This window comes from Microtus pennsylvanicus, chromosome 3 (assembly GCF_037038515.1).
Source record: "Microtus pennsylvanicus isolate mMicPen1 chromosome 3, mMicPen1.hap1, whole genome shotgun sequence".
NCBI classification, from domain to species: domain Eukaryota; kingdom Metazoa; phylum Chordata; class Mammalia; order Rodentia; family Cricetidae; genus Microtus; species Microtus pennsylvanicus.
In genome coordinates, this window is record NC_134581.1 from 75,885,686 (window position 1) to 75,910,995 (window position 25,310).

Sequence of the window (25,310 nt, forward strand, 5' to 3'; positions counted from 1 at the left end):
GCCACCAGAGCAAGACAACTAGGGGAAAGTCTGAAAATTCCCGTTTTGGACCAGACCTTCTAGATCATCCAGGAAAAGCAGTCAAAGGCAGAGGGCAGGAGATAAACTTACTGTCCTTATTTGCTGTTGTTGTTGTTTCTGTTGTTTTGTTTCTTGTTTGGGGTTTGATTTTTTTGTTTTTGTTTATTTTATTTGTTTGTTTATTTTGAGACAGGATTTCTCTGTGTAGCCCTATAGACCAGCAACATAGACTAGGCTGGGCTCCCAACTCAGAGAACCACCTGTCTCTGCCTCCTGAGTGCGGGGATTATAGGTGTGAGTCACCACGCCTAGCTGATTATCCTGATTTATAACCTACATTTAGCCCCATGTGCCTTTTGCTCTTGTATCTTGCCACAGGCCTTGCCAACATTAGAAGTGGGACTGGATGTGAAGTCCTGGAGAGATAAACACATGCTAACATGCTTAGCAGAGATCTAGGCACACAGGGTGAACACACAACACATCAAGTTCACAGAACACAACAAGTTCACAGAAGCCTGGGGCCTCAGGGGCAAAGCCACGTCCAGGAGAGGCTTGACCTTTTCTTACCCCAGGAGGTCCTTCCACCCTGCAGACAAGGCCAGGTTCCACAGTGCCCATGTTATTTTTACAGCAGAGTCATGTTTCTCAGAGCAGTAGGCTGAGGTGAGAGGAGGTAAAGCCAAAAGGAAAGAAAGTGACCCCTGCCTGGAAAATGGTGGCAGGGGGGGGGAGGGGGGCAGGAACTCCAGAGATATCTTTAGACCCTGGTGGCAAAGGAAGGTGACTAGTTCCCCTGAGTGCCCTCCCCCCACATCTCTTGCCGTTCCCTAGATTCTTTAGCTGAGAGGGCCCTTACCATGCCATTGCCCACTGCCACGCATAAAGATGTGGGCCAGAGAAGGAGTATGTGTGGGCCAAGGCCGCCTACAAAATCACAGGTTTCTTTCTACTCTTTGGTTTCTACACCCCACACACCTGACAGTTCTCTGAACACTAGCAGGGCCCCCGGCGGGACAGAACAAGGGCTTGGGAAACTCTAAGCTGTGGTGGCCTGTGAGGGTTTCACGTTTATAGAGCACCTCCCTCCAGACACTGCAGAAAAACATTGCAACAGAGCTAAGAGGTTCCTGAGGAGGCCAAGGGACACGGTGTGGAAGGCCCATTCCTTCTCCCCACCCTTGGGAAACTCTTAAGGAGGCCAACCCTAGCCACTCCTTTTTCTATCAGAAGCCCCCAGTCACGGGAGAGCAAATGAAATGTCAGCTCCTTCCAGGAAGCTGGGTGTCTGGTGCCACAGCCCCACTGGTGCCCCTGGCCATCCTGATTCTTGGGAATGGGTGACACACCCAGGTCTGGGTGGCTTGGCTCAGAAACCCCTTGAAGTTTGCAGGGACGGTGAGATGGGTTGGGTCAGAGACAAACAGCTGTCACGGAATCGTCCATTTCTCAAGCTGGCAGAGATGGCCCAGGCTGACGTGGAAGGAGAGGCTTTCTTGGGAATTCAGGTAGGTGAGCACCCCCAATCAGACCAGACAACTGACTCAGCAGAAAACCCATTTTCCTAAGCCTCTTGAGGGGCTAGAATAGAGTTAGGGATGGGGGTGCTATTTCTGGAACAGGGGAGCATCTAGAGTATTCACTGAAGAGGGAGGCAGGACCACAGAAATGGAGACCTCAGAGTGGTTCTGATACCAGGAGATGCTCACTTGTTCAACAGGATCACCTTCTACAGGTGACCCTGGCCAGTGGATAGAAGACATCCTCTGTCAGTTCCCAGCAAGTGGGCCAGGACTCTGTGCCAGAGGGAAGGAAATCAGGCACAGAATGAGGGCTCCAGAGCTGTTTCAAGAGGCATTCTTCCTAAACTGCAGAAGCCTGGCAGGGCACTTCTTCCCCCTTGGGCTCCCCATTGCCCCTTTCCACTGCCTACTGCCTCTCCTGCCTCCTCCCCCAGAGGCCTTTGCACGCTCTTCTCAGGACACTGCAGGTAACTGCAGGCACTGTGAGCACAGTACCACTGACTGAGGGTTCTGCAGAAGCTCGTCCTACACCCTCACCTTCTGGCTCCCTTCAGGCGCTGGATCCCTACCAAGAGCTGCCTCTGCGTCTTGCTTACCCTCAGTTCCTCTCAACTTGTAAACAGGGCCCCCATCTCAGCGCGACTACAACATCAGACTCTGCATTAAAGTTAAAAGCCCCGCAAGTTCTTCTGCCTCTTGGATGGGTGGGGGCTTTGCCTGATGCTGTCTGGACCAATGCTCTGGAACTTCTTTCTAGAGTATCTGAGTCTATCGTTCAGCCCCTCCCCACTCACCCCCTCCCTTGGCTCAGTGGCTGCCTCATTCAGCCACTCCCTCGGCATGCACGGAAGTTTGGCAGGTGCTGAGAGAGTTAACCAGACAGCATGCACCAAACCAGCCCGCAGGCACGTGGCTGATCGGTCCAGCAAAGGATGCTGCACGGCCACCTCAGTTCAGGGCTCCCGGGGCATCAGTGAGTTGGTAGAAAGCTAAACTCTCACAGTCTCCCCTCTTGAGGGGAGTTCTCTCTTTCTTTTCACTGCCTCCACTTCCTAGGGGCTCAGGGCATAGGCAGGTAAGCAGACACTCCCTCCATCCCTTCTTTTCTCACTTTCTGCCAGGTTCTGTCCAAACACCCTCTCGGGCAAAGGGGGATGGGGAGCCCCAGACGGATGAGCTCATTGGAAGGAGGAGGGCAAAGGGAGGAGGGAGGCGAACCATCCCGAGCTTGTCTCTCCTGGCCGGACAGTCCCAAGCTGGAGAGGGGTGTGTGCCCACTTCTAGGAGCAGCTCAGAGACGGGTGAGTCCTGGGCATCTCTTTCTTGGGAACTACACTGGGGTGGGAACTGAAGCCCCTGGGCAGAATCTTAGCCACCCTAACCAACACCCCAGAGCTATGTTTAACTCTGCTCCCTGGGTCACCAAGTACCCTGCTCTCTTATCCGTGGAGGACTAGGGCTCAAGAGGCATGCGATCCAGAGGTTTGGGGAAGGTTTGTTATCCATTACAGCTGCTGTCTGTCAGGAAACTGGCCTATTAGCTAAGTGGCTACACGTGCTTCTGATACAGGACCCGGTCCTGCCCCTCAAATGGGCACCAAATACCAAACTGTGTAGCGTGCCAGGCTGGACTCCCTAAATATTCCAATCCTGACATGTAAGGGGGGCGGGCAGCAAGGAGAGGAGGTATGCCAGGGAGGAAGAGAGGACAGTGTGGAGAGGAGGGAACGGGGAGAAGAGAAGTGAAAAGGACACATGGGAGGGTGGAAGGCAGCTTCAGGAAGTTAGTGTGACCGGCTGAGGAGAAGCCATAGGACTGAGAGAGCTCAGGCAGGGAGGGTAGGGAGGCTCACAGCTTGCAGTAGTGACAGGAGGAGCTAGTGGCCAAGGGGAGAAGGTGGGGAGAAGGTGGCCAGCAGAGGCCGCCACTGTACACAGAGAGCCAGGGAGTCAGAGCGCCAGCCCCAAATGGGACATCAGAGGGCTTTAGGAAAGCTTTGCCCCTGCTCCATTTGACCCCTACATCACCTGTGACCATTTTGGAGTCGGCTCCACTCACCCTTCCTCCACCTGCCCCTAAGTCTTTGGACTGCGGAAAGCCACTCCCCTCTCCTCATAGACGTAAAGTGATGGCGTTGGCTTCGCGTGGCCCTGGTTTTTCCTAGCCGTAGTTTGTACATATGCCTACTGCAGCAGAACTTTTCCTCACCTGCATGCAAGAGGAATGAGCATTTGGGATGCGCCTTTATGCTTAGCTAGACTGACACAAAACGCCTCGCTCAGTGCCAGACACGACAGCTACTTAATAAATAGTGGCTGCCCCTAAGGTCTAGCCCACTGTCATTCAAGCCCAGTCAGGTAGGACATGAACGCTATCCCTTGTCCTACCAACAGGGCCAGCTGCAGTGGAGAGGGACAGCAGGAGGGAAGTGGCAGACTGGCAGAGCCGGAGAGGTAAGAAGTAAAGAAAGGCCCCCAGGGGAGGGGCGAGGACTTTCATCTTTTATGAATGCTCTTATCTGTAAAGACAGGGGAATCCACAGCCCTGGCTGGCAGGCCAAAGGAAGCAAGTTAAACTTGGCTTGTCTTTGGAAAGACACTCTACAGGGCGCCGGGTCTCACATTTCTCCCCGTCTTCCAGCCTCTTTTCTCAGTCTACGTGGGCTGTGCCAACACTCCCACCCCCAGCACTTCGTGTGAAGAAGATGTGAGCAGGGAATATAGGTAGGGCGGGTGAGACGGCTCCGGGGGTGCCTGTGGCCAAGCCTGACAATCTGAGTTCAGTCCCCAGGACCCACATGGTGGAGGGAGAGAACCGACTCCTGCAGGTTACCCTCTGACCTCCACATGCACACACACACGTGCAAATGAACAAAAAATAAGTCAGTGTAAAAAGTGGGGTACAAAGGAGGCCCAGGGAAGACCATGACTAAATAGAATGACGAAGGGATCGACATCAGTCTTATTTATCTCCCAGCAAGCAAGGGTTAATCCTGCTTCTCTCCTGTGAGTCCTAAAATAAGGACTGGGAGGATTGTTGTCAGTAGTCCTAAAGGTTACCTAATGGTACTACCCAACACTTGAACCTTCTTGACAACACCTCCAAGCTGTGCTTGACTATCTTCCGGAGTGGAGATCTCATTACCTCGGGAAATTCGTCGCCTGCACAGCTGACCTCCACTGGATCGATAGCCGCCTCTGCCAGCCAGGCCTAGTGTTTTGCCTTGGGCGGAAGGAGAGCAGTCTGACCCATGTGACCACAACCTGCCCCGCTGGGTCTGCCAACAGCTGGGATGCACACTTCCCTTCCTGGCTAAGTGTCCCCTCTTCCCTCTGCCTTTGTGCCTTTGTGCCCATGTGGGGGGACCACCCAGCCTGTTGGGATAAATGGCTTATAGACACAATTAAGAAACAGAGGCAGCTGGAGTCAGGATAAAGGTGGCTTTGCCCCCTTCCATAGAATCCCAAGCAGCCAAACTCAGCGTCCAGGGTCTATTCAGTCCCTTTCAGTAGCACCCCTTGGACTTTTAAGGTCATCCTTGCCAGAGAAGGAGAAACTGCGTCAACACCCCATCTACTCCCTGCTTCCTGTTTATCTGCTCTCAGGCCCTCAGTTCTCCCTTCTCCACCCCCAGCCTTTCTCCCCCATCTTAGTCTGGGGTCTTTTCTGTCCTGTAGGAGAATAGGGTCCTTGGCTGATTCCTCTGTATGTCACGTTAGAATTCAAGATGTGGGTCCCAGGCTGGGCGCCCTGCTCCTGGGTCCCTGGAACTCTCACCCGCTGGCTGGAGCCTCCCTTGAGAAGTAGCTGACACCTTGGGTATGAGAAATGGCTAGAACCTGGCGTGATTCCAAATGAGACTCGGTGAGAAGAAGGAAAGCCACCAGGGCCCCTCCTGTAGAGGTCCCAACAGCGGGAATGTTCTGAGTCCCAGAGGTGTCAGTGATGAAGGTGTGAAGGTCAGGAGACCTCATTGGAGCTGGTCCAGCTGTCATACATCTAGATGTCCAGTGTGCACCCCACCAAGCTGTGTCCTACTCTCTTCTCAGCTAACTGTGTGTGTGGATGCCACCCTTCCCCTGTAAGATGGGTGGGAGACCCGTAACCTAAAAAGAACAGGCATGCAAACCAATGTAAAGCAAGCCAGGCAATGAGTGTGAAATGGGACTCAGAAGGAGAACCAAAGGAAAGTGGTCTTCTTGTCCATGGGTATCAGGTCAGCTTGGGGAGAAAGGCCTGGGCTCTAGTTCTGCCTCTGATGTCGGCCAACCATGTGACTTCTCATCTATGAACTTCATCATTGAAAACTGAGCCTTTAAGGAAGCATGTCGCTAGAAAGGGACAGAGCAGGAGCTGGGCTGTCATGGACTGCTGTGCTGAGCTAGGCCCCGCACTAGATGGGGGTTGTAGGAACGGAAGAGTGGTAATTTTTGAACCCACTACAAGTCCTCTCTGTTCTTGATTCAACATGCAGCCTTAAGCAAATTCTGGTCCTCAGTTTCCCCTTTAGGACACTGAGAAGACTTGGCTGTGAATTCTGTGGAGGCCCTCCCATCCCGGAGGATTGGAAATATCTATTTACTTGCTCCCTTCCTGTAGTTCCTATCCCACAAGTGGCTTCCCCTCAGGATAGTGAAGGAATAGCTTGGCTTGATCCTCTCAGCTGGCAGAGGAACTCAGGAAGCCAGTGGCCTGACCAATCAGAGCAGGAGGTAGGATGAGGGGAAGTCTTCTCCCCCAAGGCAAGGAGCTGCAGTCAAAACTATCCCATCTGAGATCAAGCAGGTCAAAGACATCACACTAAGGCCCTGAATCCCCACCTCCTAGAAGTCAGGCCCAGTCTGAACCTTCCAAATGTTATGAGAGAGAGAGAGAGAGAGAGAGAGAGAGAGAGAGAGAGAGAGAGAGAGAGAATGATTGATGGTGACATGGCCAAGCATCCGGTGCCTATGTCCACCCTGAGGGAACCAGATAGACTCCCTAGTGTCTCTTCTACTTAGTCTCTTGCCTCAGTTTCTCTTTCTGTTGAGTATGAAGACATCCTCTCTGACATACTGCTTTCAGGACTCAAGGGCTCCAGGGAATAGGTACCTTCCTAAACCAAGATCCTCTGGTTCTCCTAATGCTAGCCACACCAGCCACCGTTGCTTAACACTGCTGCTTCCTTCCTGATGTCTTACTCAGGTCACATCTGCGGCCATTACAAGTATTAGGGCTACTAGTCCTGAGATCTTCCTAGAGTATTCCTGATCACTAACCACTAAGGAGGGTCTCCAGGTAGCCAGAGAACAGGCAGAAATGTTAGAGAAAAATGACCAGTTACTTACACACTTTCCTTGACATTCAGAAAGTTTAAGTCCCTAGACAGAAGGATGATCTTTGTCTTGAACACTGTTTACACTTTCAGTGTGTGTGTGTGTGTGTGTGTGTGTGTGTGTGTGTGTGTGTGTTTATATGCAGGAGTTGGTTCTCTCCTTCTGTCATGTAAGTCCCAGGCATGGAAGATGTTGGACTTTGTAACAAAGTACCTTTAGCCTCTGAGCCTTCTCTCTGGTCCTTGAATGTCTGAAGGCTGAGTCAGCACTATGTGAATAGGATACCATGATACAAATGCAGATGAGACAGAGGCTGCCAGACGGAGGCTTCCCAGCAGCCACCCTCTCCACTGAAGCTGCACTGGGGCTCTCTGACCAGCTGCCATCCTCTCTTTCTGGATTCCAGAGCAAGCCCGAGAGCTGACTACCTAGTCAGACACTGCTAAGAAGCCAGGAGCAGGAAGGATGCTCCATCTGTCTATGGGAAGAGCAGGCGGCATCGGCAGAGCAGCCAGCCTTGGGTGCGTAAGGGTCATCTTCATCCCAGAAGTAACCATAAGCTCAGTCTCCTGTCTCAAAGTAAGCACTGTGGAGGACGGAGTCCTCTGGGGTCCAGGAGAGCAAGCAGATTGAAAAAAACAAGAGTGGGCAGGTAGACTTCTTTTTTTTTTTTTTTTTTGCAATGTGGGTGATTTTGAGGCCCTCAGATTCAGCAGGATGCATGGTGTCTGGGCAGTGAAAGGGCATCAGGGCTTCCCATCAGACTCCTAGAAAAACCTTCCCCTCCCCCAGTCTCCTCCTACCCCTACCCTGGAAAACAAACAAACAAACAAAACAAAACACGCCACACTAGAGAGATATTCAGGGGAGACAGTGTGTTTATTGCAGCCAACAGATCCAAGCAACCAGACAAACCGCTAAAGAAACTCAGCCTGCTCCCAGCAGTCAGGTCTCAGAAGACCATTTGTTTAAGCTTCTCTCCCCTCCCAACCACTCCTTCCAACCGCCAAACAGCATGTAGAACCTAGACATGCATAAGCGCTTGCTATGCAGCTGGGCTCTCCCCCAAAAGCATGAAGAACATTCCATAAGGAACCTTTGGTGAATCTACTAGGAAACACTGAGACGTGGTTATGCCCTGGCCCCAACAGTGTAACTTTTGGGGTGGGCATAGTGAGATGTTTTATATATGCATATATAATATATCTATACCTATATAGAAAGGCTATGTACAGTCGCATCAGCAAGCGTCAATAAAGGAAGACATCAGCAAGAGGCACAGCAAGGCCGTCTATCCTTAAGACATATGTAGGAAGAAAGTGTTCTTGGTTTATCACCCGTTCCAACTGCACCAAGCCATTCCTATGACCTGGGACTAACTTCTTTGGACCTGGCCGGTATTTCCACCTGTCTGCCTCCTTTACCTGATCTTGTAAATATTTAGCAGCCCAACTTTCCCAAGGAGACTCGCAGGCAAACGTGGACCCAATCAGCTTTTCCTTTTTTATAAACTGGGAATAACTGATGAGTTCATCGCTGGAGGGGCAGAGAGCTATTTCCAAAGCCAGTTCCAAGGCACCTCAAGGCATTTTCAGTCCTGAAAAATTGTGCTTTGTTCTCATAAGCTAAATCCCATGGGTTAGCCAGCCCATCTTTCTTTGCAGTGGCCCTTAATTAGGAGGAAGAGGCAGATGGGATGTGTGGCGGGGGTTCTGGGAGGGCAGGAAAGGCAGGAGTGATTGAGAACACAGTGGTGGGAGCATGCAGCCAGCAGTGGAGCCCAGAGCCCACGCAGCAGCGAGAGAGCAGTTTGCAGGCGTAAGCTGGGAAGCAAGGTTGAGTAAGGCTCCGGTGGAAACATCTCACGGTTTCCCACCTCACCTCACAGAAGCCTGGCTTTGTTCCCAACCTCACAGCCCAGAGGCCCTAGAGGAGGGTCTAAAGCCGCTCCAGAAGAAAATGAACAAGAGGGCAAGCACCTGGGGCAGAAACAGCTCCTGGCCCAGCCTGTGGGGTCCAGAGACAGCATTGTTCTCCCTTGCTCTCCCTGGACCCCACTCCATCAGGGCAGAAAAGAAAAAGACCCAAAGAGACTCCAGCTTCTTAAAGAGACAGAGCTTCTTTAAAACAACCCTCAGGGGATCTCACAAGTAGCCCACCTAGTGTGAGCAAAGTCAGTGCATCCTGAGAGAAGAGGGCATGTGCAAGGTGATGAGAACTCACTATTCCAAGCGGCCGAAGTATATACCACCACCTCTGGTTCCAGCTGCTTTGAAGTGCCCACCACTCATCTCTCCACCCTTAGCTGGCTGGCTTGAAGGATAAGCAGTGCCTACCTGCTCCAGGCATCCTGGTGGCTTAGCCTATTCCCTTTGGTGATATGTTGCCTGACAGTTAGGTACTGAGCCAAAGAGTGTAGAACTTTCAGAAGGGCTAGATTCATCTTACTGGGAGTTCTCTGGTTGGTTAACCATCCCCTACTCCATGCTCAACCTCCCTGGCCCCTCCCAGTGGTACCTTCCCTCTTCCCTTACCCTCTTACTTTCCCAAGCTCCGCATTTGAAAGCCTTCTTCCTTCTCCCCTGACTCTCTTGTGGAAGCAGTGGCTACGGAGGCGAAAGTAGATGCACCAAAATATTAATCTTGGTCCTACCGTGCAGATCTGGAAGTCCCTAACCCTGTTATGGCTTTGTAATTCTCCTGGCACCCAGCACAGTGCCTGGCATAGAGCAGACGCTCAAGAAATGGTTGTTGAATGGAAGTGAATTAAAGGGAACCTCCCATCTGCTCTCATTGTCTCTTCTAGTTGGCTATCTGATAAGCAGAGGCAAGGATTGGTCCCTGAGACTGTCATGGTCCTGTATCCACCACACTCACTCCTTACCCTGGACAGCTAACTCCCTGAGCTTATAGGGGCTGAATTCCTGGGAGGGGAGCAGGGCTAGATGAACCCCACCACCACCACACACAAACATCTTCTAGACTTGAGGTCCTCCCACCAGGAAGCTCTGTTTGTTCTAAGTGGGGACCAGGGAGCCAGAATTGGGCAAGACCTTCCTTCAGCTTCTGTTGGCCACTTCAGTCTCCTGATCTGTAGGAGGCTCTGGGCATCTCCCAACACCATGCTCTCCAGTGAGCGGTTTCTACCCCGCCTTTCTCCCCGGCTCTAGACTTAGACAAGTTCCTTATGATGATAGTAAAACGGCAGTGAAAGTTGGCTTCGCACAGAGCAGCTCTCTCCCCTGCAAAGGGAGTTCTGGGGCAGTGAGTGCTCAGAGGCTCTATCAAGTCCTCTCACATTGCCCTCCAGCCTTCTCTTTCTTCTTGCCAAAAACCAGATGGAAACCCTGCCAAAGGCAACTAGAAACCCCCAACTGAAGCCCTGAAGGAAGTTGCTCTCTATACACACACTACACACACACACACACACACACACACACACACACACACACACACACACGAGTTCTGAGCCTTGGCTGTTAGTGGCTGAGACCTAGGTGATCATCTTGTTTGAGAAGGCAGCTAAATGTGTTTGTAATGAAGCCAGCACCCCTTGGTCCCCTAGCAGATTCCAACAAAGGTCTCCTGCTGAGGGTCCCTAGGGTGGGGCGTGATTCTGCTGGGGGATCAGTAGGGGGGGTATGATCCTGATGGGGGGTCCCTAAGGTAGGGCATGATCCTGCTGGGGGGTCCCTAGGGTGGGGCATGATTCTTCTGTGGGGTCCCTAAGGTGGGGCATGATCCTGCTAAGGGGTCCCTAGGATGGGACATGATCCTGCTGGGGGGTCCTTAGGGTAGGGCATGATCCGGCTGGGGGTCCCTAGGGGTGGGGCATGATCCTGCTGGGGTCCGTAGGGTAAGGTATGATCCTGCTAGGGGGTCCCTATGGTGGAGCATGATCTTGCTGGGGGTCCCTAGGGTGGGGCATGATCCTGCTGGGGGTCCCTAGGGTGGAGCATGATCCTGCTGGGGGTCCCTAGGGTGGGGCATGATCCTGCCTGATGCTGCTTTTTCAGCAATGCTTCTGCAGCATCCCCAAGAGAGCGGTAGTCAACAGAGAACCAGAGTCTCCCTGGGAACAGCTAGTGATGGAAATGAGGCCAGAGCCAAGTTCTCTGGGCCAAGGCTCGTGTCCAGGAATGCCCCAGCCCCTGCTTTCCTGGAGCGCCCTCGAAATGCATTTGACTTTAAATACATTTTTTAAAATGCGCCCCACAAATGGCAGGACCCCACCTTCATCCTCAGCCTGATGGTTGTTCTGTGCTGGGAGTAGCCAGAGGAACACAGCAAAGCCACCATGAATCATTCCCATGGTGCCTCTGGTCAGCACAGGACACCCTCCCCGCATACATACACACTGCTACCCCCACAGTTTAAACCACCATCAGACCAAACCATAGACAAGATGGGCAACCAGCCTCTTCTCCCACTGCCCTCCCGCCCCTTCCCATCTTTGGGACCACACACATGGTCTTTCTTCCGCAAAGACTGACAGGCTAGAACCCTTCTCTGCTTCCCCAGGGCTCGCATATCTCAGACACCAAGGCAGTTTTCGGATGAAAGGGAGGGAGGTCACCCTTGGTATGGGTGGTGGGGGGATGGGAAGTGAGGCCCCAGGTCGATCTGGGGTCCTGTTTGAGAGAAGCACACCAAGAGAGAGCAGGCAGGGTCACACTGTACAGGACAGAGAGTGAGAGGACACAGGACACAGGGAGGGGCGTCGGGGCGGGCTGCGGTTACTTGGCACCGTCTTCCATGTTGCCCTCACCGTCCGTCTTGCCCTCCTCCTCAGTCTTCAGGTCATCCGTGCTCAGCTTCTGCTCCTTTTTCCTCCTCACGCACTTGACCACCATCAGCACCAAGATGACCACAGCCAAGAAGCCCCCCACTGAGGCACCCACAATGACCGCCACCGTGGAGTCCCGCTCTGGGGGCACTGAGGAAAAGAAGCAGAGCCGTAGAGCTGGGGAGAAGATGTCCTGTCTCCCCTGCTCCCCAAAATATGAGGGACTCTGATTTGACCCATCTTCACGGACAGGGCATTAATCAAAATCAAAGCAACCTAGACCACTGACGGCTAAACATCCCTACCACCAATCTTCCTCAATGAGCACCTCCAGCCCCAGAGTGGAGTATTCAGGATTGTGGACTTTGAGATCAGACCCAAATTTGATTGTAGGAGTTAGGGATTGTATGATATGCTCGAACCCCAGTTTCCTCGTCCATACAATGGGCTCCTGTCTCCATGGGTTTTGTGGAGGAAAAGAGGCCAAGCCTACGAAAGCTGTTGTTATTGCTAAGGGCTATGATTGTGGTTGGCTTGTTCCCTCAAGGCCAGAGAGAAGGCTTGGAGGCCTTCCACCAGCACAAGCACCTGGAGATGAGACGGGCTGCCAGTCTCTCCCTGAAGTGCCGAAGCTGGGGAGAAGGGTCAGTGTCTTTCAGCAGCCCAGCCCCCCTTACCTTCCAGAAGGACCTGCAGGTAGATCTTGCCATGGCCACGGTGGCGGTCCGGTGGGTTGGTGATATAGCAGTTGTAGATGCCTTCGTCTTCCAGCTGCACGTTTTTCAGGGTCACCGACACGTCATACTTACTTGGGTTCCCGGAGAACTCTACACGGTCTCCAAACCGCTCCAGCTTCAGGTTAATGATCTTCATTCGGAACTGGAGGAACTGGGGTGTCGGGGGGTGGGGTGGGGGGAATAGCAGGGGCAGATGATTGAGCAAGGGACTGTGAGGATCATAGGGACACATCCGACTCCCGTGAAGAAAGGGGGTTTAGCCTCAAAAGGGCCATTCAGTTGTGGTGACATCATGCCCTCTGTGTCAGACATCCTACCCAGAGTCCTCTGAGGCCCTGGTCTAGGGCAAATGTAGGGATGGGAGTGTTGGGCTTTATGCTTTCGGGGCTCTTGCTTCCCCCACACACACACACACACTTCCTCCTCCACTGGGACTTACCATCTCCTCTGAGCAATTGCTACATTCCTGGTAAGTCCAGTTTAGAGAGAACTGCTTGTGGTTCACGGTGTAGCAGGAGTTGAAGGTACAGGGCAGGCGGGTGTCGGACCCATTGAGGACACTGAGAGTGGTGGGGACTGTGACTTCCATACTCCGTCCTGGGGGTACTGCAGACAAAACCATAATCTCGTGAGGATGCTGGGAGACTGGGCTGGAGGGTTGCAGCCCCTCTATAATCCGTGGGGGGTAGATGGAGGGGGGCAGAACAGTGACATTAGGGGGCACTGGCTGGGCAGACAGCTGCTGTTGGGAAGGCAAAGCCCATGAGGGGCACCAGATGTGGTCATCAGGAGGAGGGGGGCAGAACACGGGCAGAGGAAAGCCATCGAATACTCTACCAGGTCATGGACAGCCAAATGGCCTCAACCTTTTCTAAGGCACTGTGAGCAGACTCCCTACTTGCCTCTACCTTCCCTAATGCCATTTCCCTGCCAAATAAGAGGCTTCACTGGGCTTGCCTTGGTTTCCCCTTGTTCTCCAGATACTTCTGGTCATCTTGACTGTGCTAGAGCCCCTCTGCCAGGGGAAGCATCATTGTCCCTGTGGGGCAGGCAGCTAAAGCGTGGTGAAGGCTGGGAAAGCCTCCCTCTCGCCTAGCCCAGCACAGGTGTCTGATCATCCCCAGGCTCTCTCAGACAAGGAAGAGGGCACACAGGAGGGACAAGGAGTCCCAGGAGAAGAGGTGTCACTCTAAGGACCTGCTGATTGGCCTAGGAGATGAGCTCGCCTTTGTAAAACGTCGGCCTGGACCCATGACAGCAAAAAGCCAGTTCAAGTTGGCAGGTGTCAGGGTAAAAACAGAAATTTCTTTGAGGTCCTGTCTGAGGCACCAGACTCAGGTCAGGGCCTGGGTGCTGCTAGTCAGAAATGTGCCACTAGGTAGGGTACTCTAAGCAGAGCAGAGCTTAAGGAAGACAGGTGAGCTGCCTAGGGCCCAGCAGTCACAGAGACTTGTATTTTCGCGGGCTGAAAATACCTCCTCAGGTGGACCCAGGCTGCCTCAGATTAGCCCTGACCTTAATTCCAAGATCCGTATCCAAGACTGTTAAAACTTCACTCTGAAAAGTTAATTTAGTATTAACAGGGCTGGGAGTTGCTCAGAGGCAGACCCAGCAGTGTCTGTCACCATCGCTCCCTCAGTCATGTTCATTTCTGATTTCGTCATTTTTTTGTTTTTGTGTTGGTTTTTTTGTTCTGGATTTGTTGTTATTGTTGTGCTGCTTTGCTTTTTTTGTTGTTGTTGGTTTTTTTTTGTTTTTGTGGGGTTTTTTGTGGTTTTTGTTTTGTTTTGTTTTGTTTTGTTTTGTTTTGTTTTGTTTTGCAGGGTTGGGGGGTGTGTGGCTCCTATTATAGTCCAGGCTGTCTTGGAACTAGCTCTGTAGCTAAGGATGGCATTGAACTTCTGACTTGCCTACCTCAGTTCCTGAGTGCTTGCATTCCAGGGGTGTGCCATCCCACCCAGTTTATTTCCTGCTGGAGATCAAATACAAGACTTCATGTGTGGTCGGCAGGCACTTTCCCGACTGAGCCACATTCCCAGCCTTCATTCGTGCTAGCAAATCTACTGTATGCCGGGTGTATAGTCTCAGGCCCTGGCAGTTGCTACTAGGAAACAGAGTCACTACACTGTGGGACTTGTATTCTGGTGAGGGGGCATATAACAACAACAAAAATAGGAATGTGATTGTCTGGAGCATTACATGACGTGGACTGCAAGGACTAACGTATGGCAGAGGGCAGTTGTTTTATTCAGGGAGGTCAGGGAACAAGGCCCGGAGAAAGTGACATTCAGGAAGCCTCTAATGCAAGAGAAGGAACGAGCCCTTTGGGACTATCAAGGGCCACATCCTCGTGGCGGGGATGGACCTTCTTCACACATCTGAGACAAAACAAGTCAGGGCATGGTAAAATCTGACATCAGAGTTGGGCGAGAACCCAGTCAGGGGGCCAGAACACAGGAGTTGGGATGATTCTGGGGAGTTTAAGGGTGGAGTATGGCCAGCTGAAATGCCAGCTGAGTGAAAATTACAGCTACAGATTCGGGCAGAAGCATGCCCCCCCCCCACACACACACCTTGGTCCCACTTGGATTCTATTCCAGCTCTAGCCTCAATCAACTGTAAGAAATGTAGGCAGACTCCTTCACCTCCCCATGCCTCAGCCCCCTCCTCCAGAAAACCTAACTCTGGACACTGTTGCCTGGTGGCTCAGCAAATGGCAGCTGCTATTAACCTCATTCTCCTTAAGTTCCGTTTGAGGGACAGAAAGAGAGCAGGGCATGGCGTGTGGGTGAGAGATCTCTAGACCTGAGTAACTTGGAGACAGATCCCCTTGGATTTCCTTCAGATCTTGCTAAGGAACCAGGCCTCATTCCCAGACACTAGTACCGCAGCCCTCAGGCTGTGAAGCTAAGCCTGCCCAGAGCATTCTTCTGCTTGCTCAGGCCAACCCCGCAAAGCTCAGAACTTAAGGACAGGAGGTTCTGGACTGCTGGCTAGGATGGTTCCTCCAAAGCCCGGATGAGGGTAGACCTATGGAACTCACCTGCAGGGCCAATGACTCTAGCTGAGCATGGAAGTGCTCACAAGGGGAACGGAAGCTGGGGAGGCTAATAGGGTCCCTCCCAGGAGGGACGGAGCCCAGCTCCCGAGGCTCTTGCACTTTCATATCCAGCCTAAAAGTATCTGGCTCGGTGCCAGGCAAGGAGGAGGTGTGCAGAAAATATTAACACCGCCCCGACTCTGCAGAGGCTGGGAAATCTGAGGGGAAGAACTGATAGAGGTTTGTCCTGAGTTTACCTCCAATGCTGGACATCCCAACCTCTCCGGTCCCTTCCTCGAAAAGGGCTTCCCGTCCCCCTCAAAGGCGCTGAAACGAACTAGCTCGGCAAAGTCCGCCCTCTCCAACCTGTCCCGCCCTAGCAGTTGAATTTAAATGTCTGATTGACATATCCCTTCATCGTCTCATCTAGAAGAAGCCACCATGCCACGATGGCAGTCGGCAAAGTTATAGGGAGTCAGAGGCGTTTTCCAGGCTGGTGCCAGGAGACAGAGAAAGGTGCAATGCGGATTCCCCCAGCATGTGCCCTGCAAGAGGCACGAGATGGAATTCGTGTGCCCTCTAGTGGCCGGAGAAGTCAATTATCGAGTCCCACCAGTAGAGAAGAAACCCCGGAGCCGGCCCCAAACTAAAGAAAGTCAGAACTAGGGGAACCTCCAAGGTTGTAGATCAACTGCAGTCCTTTTACTGTGAGGACAGGGGACAATGAGACACTCTGAGAACAGGGACAAGCTGAAGCTAGGAAGATGACTCTCACCTTCTGATCCAAGATTCAGCCCAAGACCTCATGAGACTCTCAGGGGTTCCAATCTCCCATCAGTTTAGGCTCTCACTATGTTCAGGAAAGCTTTGGGCAAGGTCAGAGCTCAGTAGAGCCCGGTGCTTCTGGAAAGTAGACGGATCCAGGCCCACTGAAAGGCCCTTCCATCATAAACGCCTTCAGCACTGCCGCCGGCTCGGCTTTCCGTAGCTACCTGGCCGAGTACGCCATAACTAGCAAGCGTTTATCTATCCCCGGTCGCTTTCAGATGAAGAAGTGGGGCACAGAGAAATCAAGCGGCTAGCCCTAGTTCACTGCCAGGAGGTTATGAAACTAGAACCTGAATCCACGCTACCTGGTTCCAGAAAGGGCTGAGGTGCGGAGTCGAGCTGGCTGGGGATGTTATTGTCATTCCAAGTCGTCCTAATGTGTAGCAGACGATGTTCGATTAAGGAACTCACTCCACAGTGGAAATCCAAGACTTTCCTAATTCCTATTTGGGACCAGGTCTAAGGTCTAGGTCTTGTGATTACCAACTCACAAAAATAAGGTGATGGGAAAAGGGACGTGGGACTTATAACGGTGTCTGACCCAGCTGGGTCCTTCAGGCCCTGACCATCAACTGTCCTCCCTGGCCCATCCTGCAGAGACCCTAAAACTGGGCTCTTCTGCCAAACACCGTCACTTCTGAAATCTGGAAGTAAATTCCCGTTACTCCTCCTAGCCCTAAAGCAGTCTATAAGTTTTATTCTTGAGGAGAAAAAAAGGAAAAGGGAAGGAAGGAGAATAGGAGAGGAGGGAGCAAAGAAGAAAGGAGAAGGAGGAGGAGGAGGAGGAGGAGGAGGAGGAGGAGGAGGAGGAGGAGGAGGAGGAGGAGGAATTGTTCTGTGGGGCAGCCCCTGCCTCCCAGACAAATGTGACATGAACCCCACGTCCTCTCCTGCCTTTGTGCTCACTCTCCTGCCCAGGTCCCCGGGCAGCCAGCATCAGCTGTACTCATGTTCCCTACCTCCTGCTGCTTTTAGGGCTGAGTTCTGGCATTGGGTGCAGCTTCCAGATGGCCCCAGCTGCACACTGCAGCTACCTCTCCTGCCAGATCCCCTCCCTCCACGTGACCCAGTGACCCCAACACTCTGATTTTCCTCTTCCTTCCCCTCCACAAGGCCCCTGTCCACATTTTTGCTTTAGGTTGGGAAGTTCGTCCATCCTCCTCCCTGAAGTTCTTCCACATAAACCCCAAGCCCCATTCATAAGGCCCAGCTTGGGTGACATCCTCCCCGGTGTCTGGTTCTCTCCCCAGCCATGTTCCTATTTCTTCCACTGCCTTAGAGGCCGAGCGGGAGAGTGATCCAGACTGGGACTCTAAAGATCTTGATATGAGCTTAGGCAAGACCATCAACCTTCCAGTGCTGCAATGTCCTCGTCTGTAATACAGGGGATACCAACACTACTGAAGCTACGGTGACAGTTCTGACGTGCTCTATGAGCAAAGCTCGGCACAGCGCCCGGTACACAGCCGTTAGCGAGAGGTGACTCCTGGCACTATCATTAGACCTGACACTCTTCCAACACATGCAATGCTGAGTTGCTGTTATTTGTGTGGCTGTGTCTCTCAAGAGGCCCTGGGCAACCCCTTACTCCTGTTGGCATCCCTGCACCGAGAAAGGCATATAGCACACAATGAGTGCTCAGTTAAATGTTGTTGCTGGGGCTGGGGGTAGGAAAGAGGAATTCGCCTCCACAACTAGGTCCCACCTTTAGCTGCAAATATGTGTGGTCAGACTGAGTAAGGACCACACTCCCCTCTCTATAATATAACCCAGACTTTTTGATGGCCAGGCCAGCGACTGATGAGAAACACTGTGAACTTCTGTCATGAGAAAGCTGCTTGCCACCTTTACAGTCATCCCCGCCTGTCCCTCCTCTGATGCACCGCCTTTCCTAACATCCGTGACATCCCTCCATCCTGGTAATCCGGTAATCTGTGCTACCACAGCCACCCAAGTTCCATTGCCCAGAGTACGATCTGGCAGAGGTAAGCCTCCCCGCAGCTTCAAGATCAAGGTCTCTACTCTCATAGGCCTGTTGAAATACCCACTCTTCCCACTGCCCCTTACAGCCCTGGTGCACAGACCCCTTCATCCATGCATTTCCCTCAAGCCCAGGTCAGCTGGTCCTGTTGCCAGGGCCCCTGGCCTCGTTGGCTTAGGTACGGCTATGGTAGACAGACTCCATCTAGCTGGAGGCGAACTCCTGAGAGGAGACCTTGGCCTCCAGCTGTGGCTGTGTGTGTGTGTGTGTGTGTGTGTGTGTGTGTGTGTGTGTGTACACTGCTCACTTCCCCACCTCTTTTAGCCTGCACTTGAGATTCTTCTACCAATTAATGCTAACAGAGCAGCATCGTTTCCTGAAGGTTGGGGGCAGTAGAACTCAGTGTTAAAGAGAATGTGCTAGGTCAGTCATGTGGGCGTTCAAATCTCAGCTCCCTTATGCCAGTCACATGACCTGATTGGATGAGTTACTTAACTTCCCCGTGCCTCTGTTTCCGCCTTGGAACATGACTAGAATCACAGCATCTACCTCAGATAACTGCTTGAGAGCTAAAGACGACACGTCATGCCATGGCTCAGGGGAAGCATCCAGAAAGATCCGTCACTGTGGGACCCTGCTATGTGTCAGGTCACAAGCTCACCAAGCATGAAACAGTCTTCGCAGGACAGTGATGTTCAGGGTGGGTAACATCTTGCCCATGGTTGTGAAGCAAAGAACAAAGATAACTTTAAACTTAGGTCCAGCTTCACAGGAAGGAAGATGTTAGATCTTTATCTTGCAGGCTACCAGAGAGACATTTGTGCTAGGGAAGATGTCCACTTACAATCTTTGGACTGGATCCTCAGGCACTGCTGAGGAAAATTTATAGGTGTTTTTTCTTTTTAATTTATTTATTATGTATACAGTGTTCTGTCTGAATGCCAGAAGAGGGAACCTAGTCGAATTACAGGTGGTTGTATGTAACCACCATGTGGTTGCTGGGAATTGAACTCCGAACCTCTGAAAGAGCAGTCAGTGCTCTTAACCTCTGAGCCACCTCTCCAGCCCCTTCTCATGGAATTTTAAGAATAAGAATAAAACTGTCTATAAGGCAGGTTTAAGTCAGGTGGTAGTGGTGCACACCTTTAATCCCAGCACTCAGGAGGCAGAGGCAGGCGGAACTTTGTAAGTACAAGGCCAGCCTGGTCTACCGAGCAAGTTTCAGAACGGCCAGGGCTGTACAGAGAAACCCTGCCTTAAAAAACAAAAAATAAAACGAAACAAAAACCTAAAAAAAAAAAAAGCAGGTTTAGAGCCCAGCATGGTGGCATTTGTCTATACTCCCAGCACCCAGGAGGAGACAGAAGCAGGAGAATCACCGAAAGATCAAGAGGAGGACAACCAGGGCTACATAATAAGAACTTTTCTCATGGGGGGGGGGTGGTTTACAAATAGCTTAGCCCACCTGCCTGCCTAGTATGAAGTCTCTGGGTGTTCAAATATGAAACTGACTTTAAGGCCATATGACAAGGGGTCTCTGTTCTGAGACTGGTGTTGAAGTACCAAACCTTGTTCATCCATAGGCTCCATTTCTATTAGTCTCCTTTTTCCTGGATCCTGGACACCTGACCTCTCCTCCGTTCCATCCCGTTCATGCCCGGGGTGCCTGCCCCAACAGCAGCTTTTCTGGCGTCTCTCCCCCCTCCTGAAGCCCATCCTCACGCCTCACCCTCAATTCCTCCCACACACATCCCAACAAACTGGTGGGACATACCCAACTTTCTGCCCCCAACTCTCCAGAAGACACTCTCCTAACCCCTTAAATCCACCGGACTCCAGGGAACAAGGCTCACAAAAGAGACGTTTTAAATAAACCGGCAACTCCTAAGAGCTCTCATCAGAAGTAGCTGAAAATGAAAATTATGCTAATAATGAATAATAATAACAAAACGAAGAGGAAAATCCCCAAATAGAATGCAGAACAGCCTAACTCTGCCCCACCCCCACACAGGTCCACTTAGGGGGAAATCCAAAGAGAAAAACACCTCCTGATTATTTTGACCATTTCCATCCCCAAGCAACAATCATCCGCTAGTCAACATTTCTGTGACCGAGTAGCCCAGCATCCTGAATCCCAGCTAAGTCCCAGGTCCCCAGCACGCCTGGTCCCAAGGACACAGAGGGAAACGCTCACACTCCTCCTTCCCTCCTGCCCCCTGCCCCCTCCTCTTTCAGCTGCAGCTGCTGCGCTTCTGACCCTTAGGAGCATGCAGATGTGGTTCTAACTTACCCAAAGTGAAAAACAGACTGAGCCCCGTGAGACTGAAGGCAGGGCGAGGTAGCCAGGCATCCCTGTGCATTTTCAGAGACTGTGATGTTAGGCGGGTGGGCTATGGGGGAGGGTGATTGAGGGACCAAGGACCACAAGGGAGGAATGGTTAGAAGCTAAGAAAGAAAATGCACGGATGTACTTCAAAGACATATACAACATTAAGGAAGCTTTATTTCCATCTCTCTAATATGGCCGACTTGTGTGTGGCTGCTAAAAAGAGAGGGGGGTGGTGTGTAAGGGAAAGGGAGAAAAAAGGGGACTGGAGTAAATATTGTGGTTGGTGGATTTCAAAACGCAGGTGGGAGGGCATAAAAAAGATATTCCTGGAAGAAATTCAGTCGCCAGAAATTTTTACCCTCCAAACTAAGAACTAAATCAGACCTTGCCTTTCTACAGCACTTGAAATGATTTTTAGGTTTTGAAATTTGTGAGAGAAATCTAGGCGAGATGGTACATGCCTGTAATCTTAGCAGCAGGGAAGCAGAGACAGGGTTGCCCTGAGTTCGAAGCTAGCCTAGGCTTCAGAGCAAGACTCTTTCAAGAGAAGGAGAGAAGGGAGGAAGGGAGGAAGGAAGAGAGGGAGGGAGGGAGGGAGGGAGGGAAGGAGGGAGGGAAGAGAATAAAATGAAAGGAAGGAAGACTGTTGGAACCATCCACCTATTTCAAAGGGCTGTAAGGAAGTCCTTTTTATCACTTAGAAACACCCCAAGGCCAGGGAGATGATTCAGAGGCTGAAGGTGCTTGCAGCCAGGCCAAGCCTGATGACCCAAACAGGCTCCTCTGGAATGCACCTGGTAGAAGGAGAGAGCTGCAAGTGCCCTCTGACCTCAATACACCTGCAGTGGCACCTGTGTGCTCACAAGCTCTCTCTCTCTCTCTCTCTCTCTCTCTCTCTCTCTCTCTCTCTCTCTCTCTCTGCCTCTCTCTCTCTCTCTCTCTCCCTCTCTGTCTCTCTCTCTCACACACACACGTACACACACACACACACACACACACACACACGTACACCCTCTAGGAAAGAACTGTTTTGTGTTATTTGGGCAGGGTTCAGGGAAGCGAGCAGGAGGCTCTCAAGAAGTAGAACTTTCTCGTTGCTCTAGCATTTCAGCAGCAAACAGAGCATATCAAAGAAGGCTCATGCACAGACACCTAAGAGATTGACAAGGGAACAGGACGTGAACCCTTGAGTGACCTTGACTCAAACTAATCGATGGGAAAGGGATATTTTTGAGACAACAAGGGCAGTAAATATAAATTGCACATTGATTGTATCAACAAATAATTTCTTTTTTAAAAAAATTTGTTATCTATCTTCATGCACACCTTTATAACAGAAGAGGGCATCAGATCTTACTATAGATGGTTTTCAGCCACTATGAGGTTGCATGAGAATTGAACTCAGGACCTCTGGAAGAGCAGCCAGTGCTCTTAACCACTGAGCCATCTCTCCAGCCCAACAAATGACTTCTAATGCTGTCAGGTGTCATAAAAATCACAGTATCGTGGTTTTGCCGGGCAGTGATGGCGCATGTCTTTAATCCCAGCACTCATGAGGCAGAGGCAGGTGGATCTCTGAGTTTGAGGCCAGCCTGTTCTGTAGAGTAAGTTCTAGGACAGTCTAGGCTACACAGATAAACCTTTCCTTGAACCTCCGCTCCCCTTTCAAAACAAAAGAAGATCATGGTTTCGTTTGTAACGTGCTTATCTGTTAGAGACACAGTTACAGGTGAAATGAGATAGTAGCTGGAATAGACTCTTAAATAGTCCATGAAGAGCACAGATGAGAGAACAGGTCTGGGCATCACCAGAGGCTGAAACATGTTTGGTGATGTCGGAGGGACATTATTTTGGCTTTGCTGTATGTTTGAAACTTGTTGTTTCAGAGGAGGGGAAAACTACAGGCTTTTCACAAGTAGGAGAACTTGGGGTAGAAGTGGCCCTAAGCAAAGAAGTGAACAGAGTCAAGCGTACTGCAGGTCCTGACCCAGCAATTGCATACATATATCTATACACAAGGAGGGATCACAAATCGATTGTCTGGTTTACGTGAGATTGTTCAGGGTGCTGATCCACCCCAATATTCCACATGGGTTTATCGTTGGGCAAAGGGACACCGAGCCCTCCTGAAGGTGATGCAGTCAAGGAGTAGGTAGGCTATGCTGGAGTAAGATGAGCTCTGAGCACAGCACCTGGCTGAAGTCTGATATTCACTAACCAGGAGATGACTGACCACCCAGGGACGGGACTGGAGGAATGAATGTATTTATAGAAGAACCAGAGAAAAGGGAGTGAAGCCCAGCCAGGTCTCTGAAGCTGTCCTAGGGTCATATGACCCAAAGCCAAATGTTGCTTCAAGCAGGGCTGTGAGATGGCAGAGGAATGGCAGGTGCTGATGGTGCACAGACCCTCTGTCCCCAGTTCTCCTCCAGTGCCCACCCTATCACCCTAGGGCCTCGAGGCCTCTCCATGGTGCACAGCTCACAGGTGTGTGCCCAGAGGGCTAGACTGGCACCACTCAGGTCTCCTGCTCTGCTCAGACCCATCCAGCCAAGTCCCGGTCTGCAGTACCAACCAGGGTGCTGCAGACACTTTTCAGCCTAGATCCTCTTGCCAGAAATTTTTAGTTTGACGTAACCGGCCTCCTCCTTTTTTCTTAATGCAGCCTATGGTGCCTTGTGAGGCCCAGAAACGGAAGGAAATTGCTTTCCTATCTCACTTGACCTCATGCTATGTCTGGAAGCTTCTATTTAATAGTCAACTGAAGCAAGAAATAATTCTAAATTTCTCTGCTTCTCCCTAGAATTTGGCTAAAAGTCACCAAGTATTCAGACTTCAAAGAGCTTTGGTCCAGCTCAGACCTCCAGGATCAAGGGCCAATAGCAGCCAAATCAGGGGCTGAGGAGAAGGAGATAGGGGCTAAGTGAGCCTCCCATAGCCCAGTGGGGCCCCAGGAAGCATCTGTTGCAAGGGGGACAAACCTCCCCTAGAAGCCAATGGGAGGCCAGGAAGCAGAAACTCAGAGGTGTTTTGCAGCCTGATGACACGGGTAATCAAAGGTGGACTTTTTTGGAAGTGAAGCCCTGTGGTTTTGGCATTCCTGCCAGGTGCCGTTTATCACTGAAGATTTGACTGGACAGCATTCAATTACCTGCCCTGCTGGGAGAAGTCGGGTTAGAAATAATCCGAACGAAGGCAATTTCCTTCTGCCTTTAAACTGCGTAGTCCAGGCTACAGGCTTTCACGTGAGAGGCTAATTTCTTAGCGTGTGGTCCCCCCCCCCCCGCTGGCCTCTCTGGCGCCACTTGGGAACTAGTTAGGAGAGAAGAGCCATAGCCTCATGCCACGCTCAGGAAGTTGAGAGCTGCATGCTCTTCAAGACCCTCAGGAGATTCTTAAAGGTATTAAGTTTTCACTTTGGCGGGTCTGCAAGCAGCAATGAGAAGCCAGATTTGGGGATTTAGCCAAAAGAGAAAGATGCACAAGAAGTGTCGGATCAATGCCATCTTTAGTCGACCTGCAGAACCCGTGGCAGCTTGTGCGGTCCAAGGCGGAGATTCATTTTACTCAATCTCCCCTTCACCCTATCCCTTCATAAGCCAGTCCATGTCAGACGGGGTTTTTGTTGTTGTTTTATTGTTTTTTACCCTGCACAGAGCTTCCATCTCTGCCTCCGTAGTTTAGAAATTCCCTTCCTCCCCCCAATACTCAGCAAGTCCAAAGACTCCAAAATCCGCTCCAAAGCTGGAGGTGAGGTTCAGTGACAGAGAACAGGCTTACATGCTCCATTCCCTGAGCTCAATCCACAGTGCGTGTGTATATTTATCTTCAAACACACTCACAAACACACACATACACACACACACACACACACACACACACACACACACACGCTCCTGCTCCAAAACCATCTACTCCCTGTTCTCCTCATTGCCTCTTCATTCTGTGTGTGCTCTTGTGACCCTGGACACATTCCCTCATTCCACACACTCAGGAATTATAATCCCTCATTGTCCACAGAAGATACAGCCTAAGACACACACGCACACCCCATCCCAGTGGATGCCTGACACAGTGGACAGTACCAAACCACTTCGGTACCCAGACAGAGAGTGCGACAACAGAGCTAGCAAGCGAGTCATGAAGGGATGTCTTACATAATGTGGATACATTGGACAAAGGAAAAGGGTACCTGTCCAGCCTGGGAAGACTCAGGAAGGCACAAGATTTCATCATGCAACTCAGCTTAAAATTTACTAAACGGAAAATTCCAGAAGTAACCAATTCAGATCTTCAGCTCACAGTTGACCACCGCTACCTGAAACCACAGACAACAAAGCACGGATGTTGTGGGGGCTGCTGCATGTATTTATTGGCCCCACGTGCTAGTTGCCAGGTGTGAAACCGGAGACCCAGAAATATATAAGATACGCATGCCTTTGCGAGCGCCCCTTCTAGAGAGGGAGATAAAGTTGCAAAGTCCCAGTTGAACATGATGCATGCAGCCCCGTCTGCTTGGGGGTACAGTAGCAAAAGCACCCCTAATATTGTTGCCGTCTCTGGGCTAACAGGAATATGGCCAGTGTATACCCACGCTGCCCTCCCAGCTAGACTGCAGCACTTTAGGGTGTGTGCGTTGTCTCTCTGAGTGCACCATGGGCCTCTGCTGACCCCTGGGCAGATGAGAAGTGGTAGATACCTATGGATATATTTTGGGAAATTATAGAAATTCCACCAGCCTGACTATCC

At 51.3% G+C, this 25,310-nt stretch overlaps 1 protein-coding gene and 1 long non-coding RNA gene across 3 annotated transcripts; one reads left to right on the plus strand and one right to left on the minus strand.

Annotated features, from left to right (window-relative positions):
• The first annotated feature begins 2,712 nt into the window (after positions 1–2,712).
• LOC142846138 (uncharacterized) lies at positions 2,713–11,739 on the plus strand. 2 transcript variants are annotated; one of them, XR_012910033.1, is made up of 4 exons: positions 2,713–2,845; positions 3,939–3,998; positions 7,267–7,439; positions 11,653–11,739. It is a non-coding gene; the product is annotated as an uncharacterized LOC142846138 (long non-coding RNA). The 2 variants fall into 2 exon arrangements; XR_012910032.1 differs by having other exon boundaries at positions 7,267–7,381.
• On the minus strand, positions 7,721–20,790 carry Scn2b (sodium voltage-gated channel beta subunit 2). Its single transcript, XM_075966100.1, has 4 exons — positions 20,523–20,790; positions 12,823–12,989; positions 12,324–12,534; positions 7,721–11,796 (listed from the first exon to the last, which is right to left on the minus strand). The coding sequence occupies exons 1-4, from the start codon at positions 20,590–20,592 to the stop codon at positions 11,597–11,599; spliced, it is 648 nt and encodes a 215-aa protein (XP_075822215.1). The 5' UTR covers positions 20,593–20,790; the 3' UTR covers positions 7,721–11,596.
• Between the last annotated feature and the right edge of the window lie 4,520 nt (positions 20,791–25,310).

What these genes read in the sequence shown, in the direction of transcription:
- Scn2b (XM_075966100.1), bottom strand. Translation starts at nt 20,592, where the DNA reads ATGCACAGGGATGCCTGGCTACCTCGCCCTGCCTTCAGTCTCACGGGG. An exon ending in GCAATTGCTCAGAGGAGATG is followed by an intron (nt 12,535 to 12,822) that starts GTAAGTCCCAGT and finishes CCGACACCCCAG; the next exon opens with TTCCTCCAGTTCCGAATGAA. An exon ending in CCTGCAGGTCCTTCTGGAAG is followed by an intron (nt 11,797 to 12,323) that starts GTAAGGGGGGCT and finishes TCTTTTCCTCAG; the next exon opens with TGCCCCCAGAGCGGGACTCC.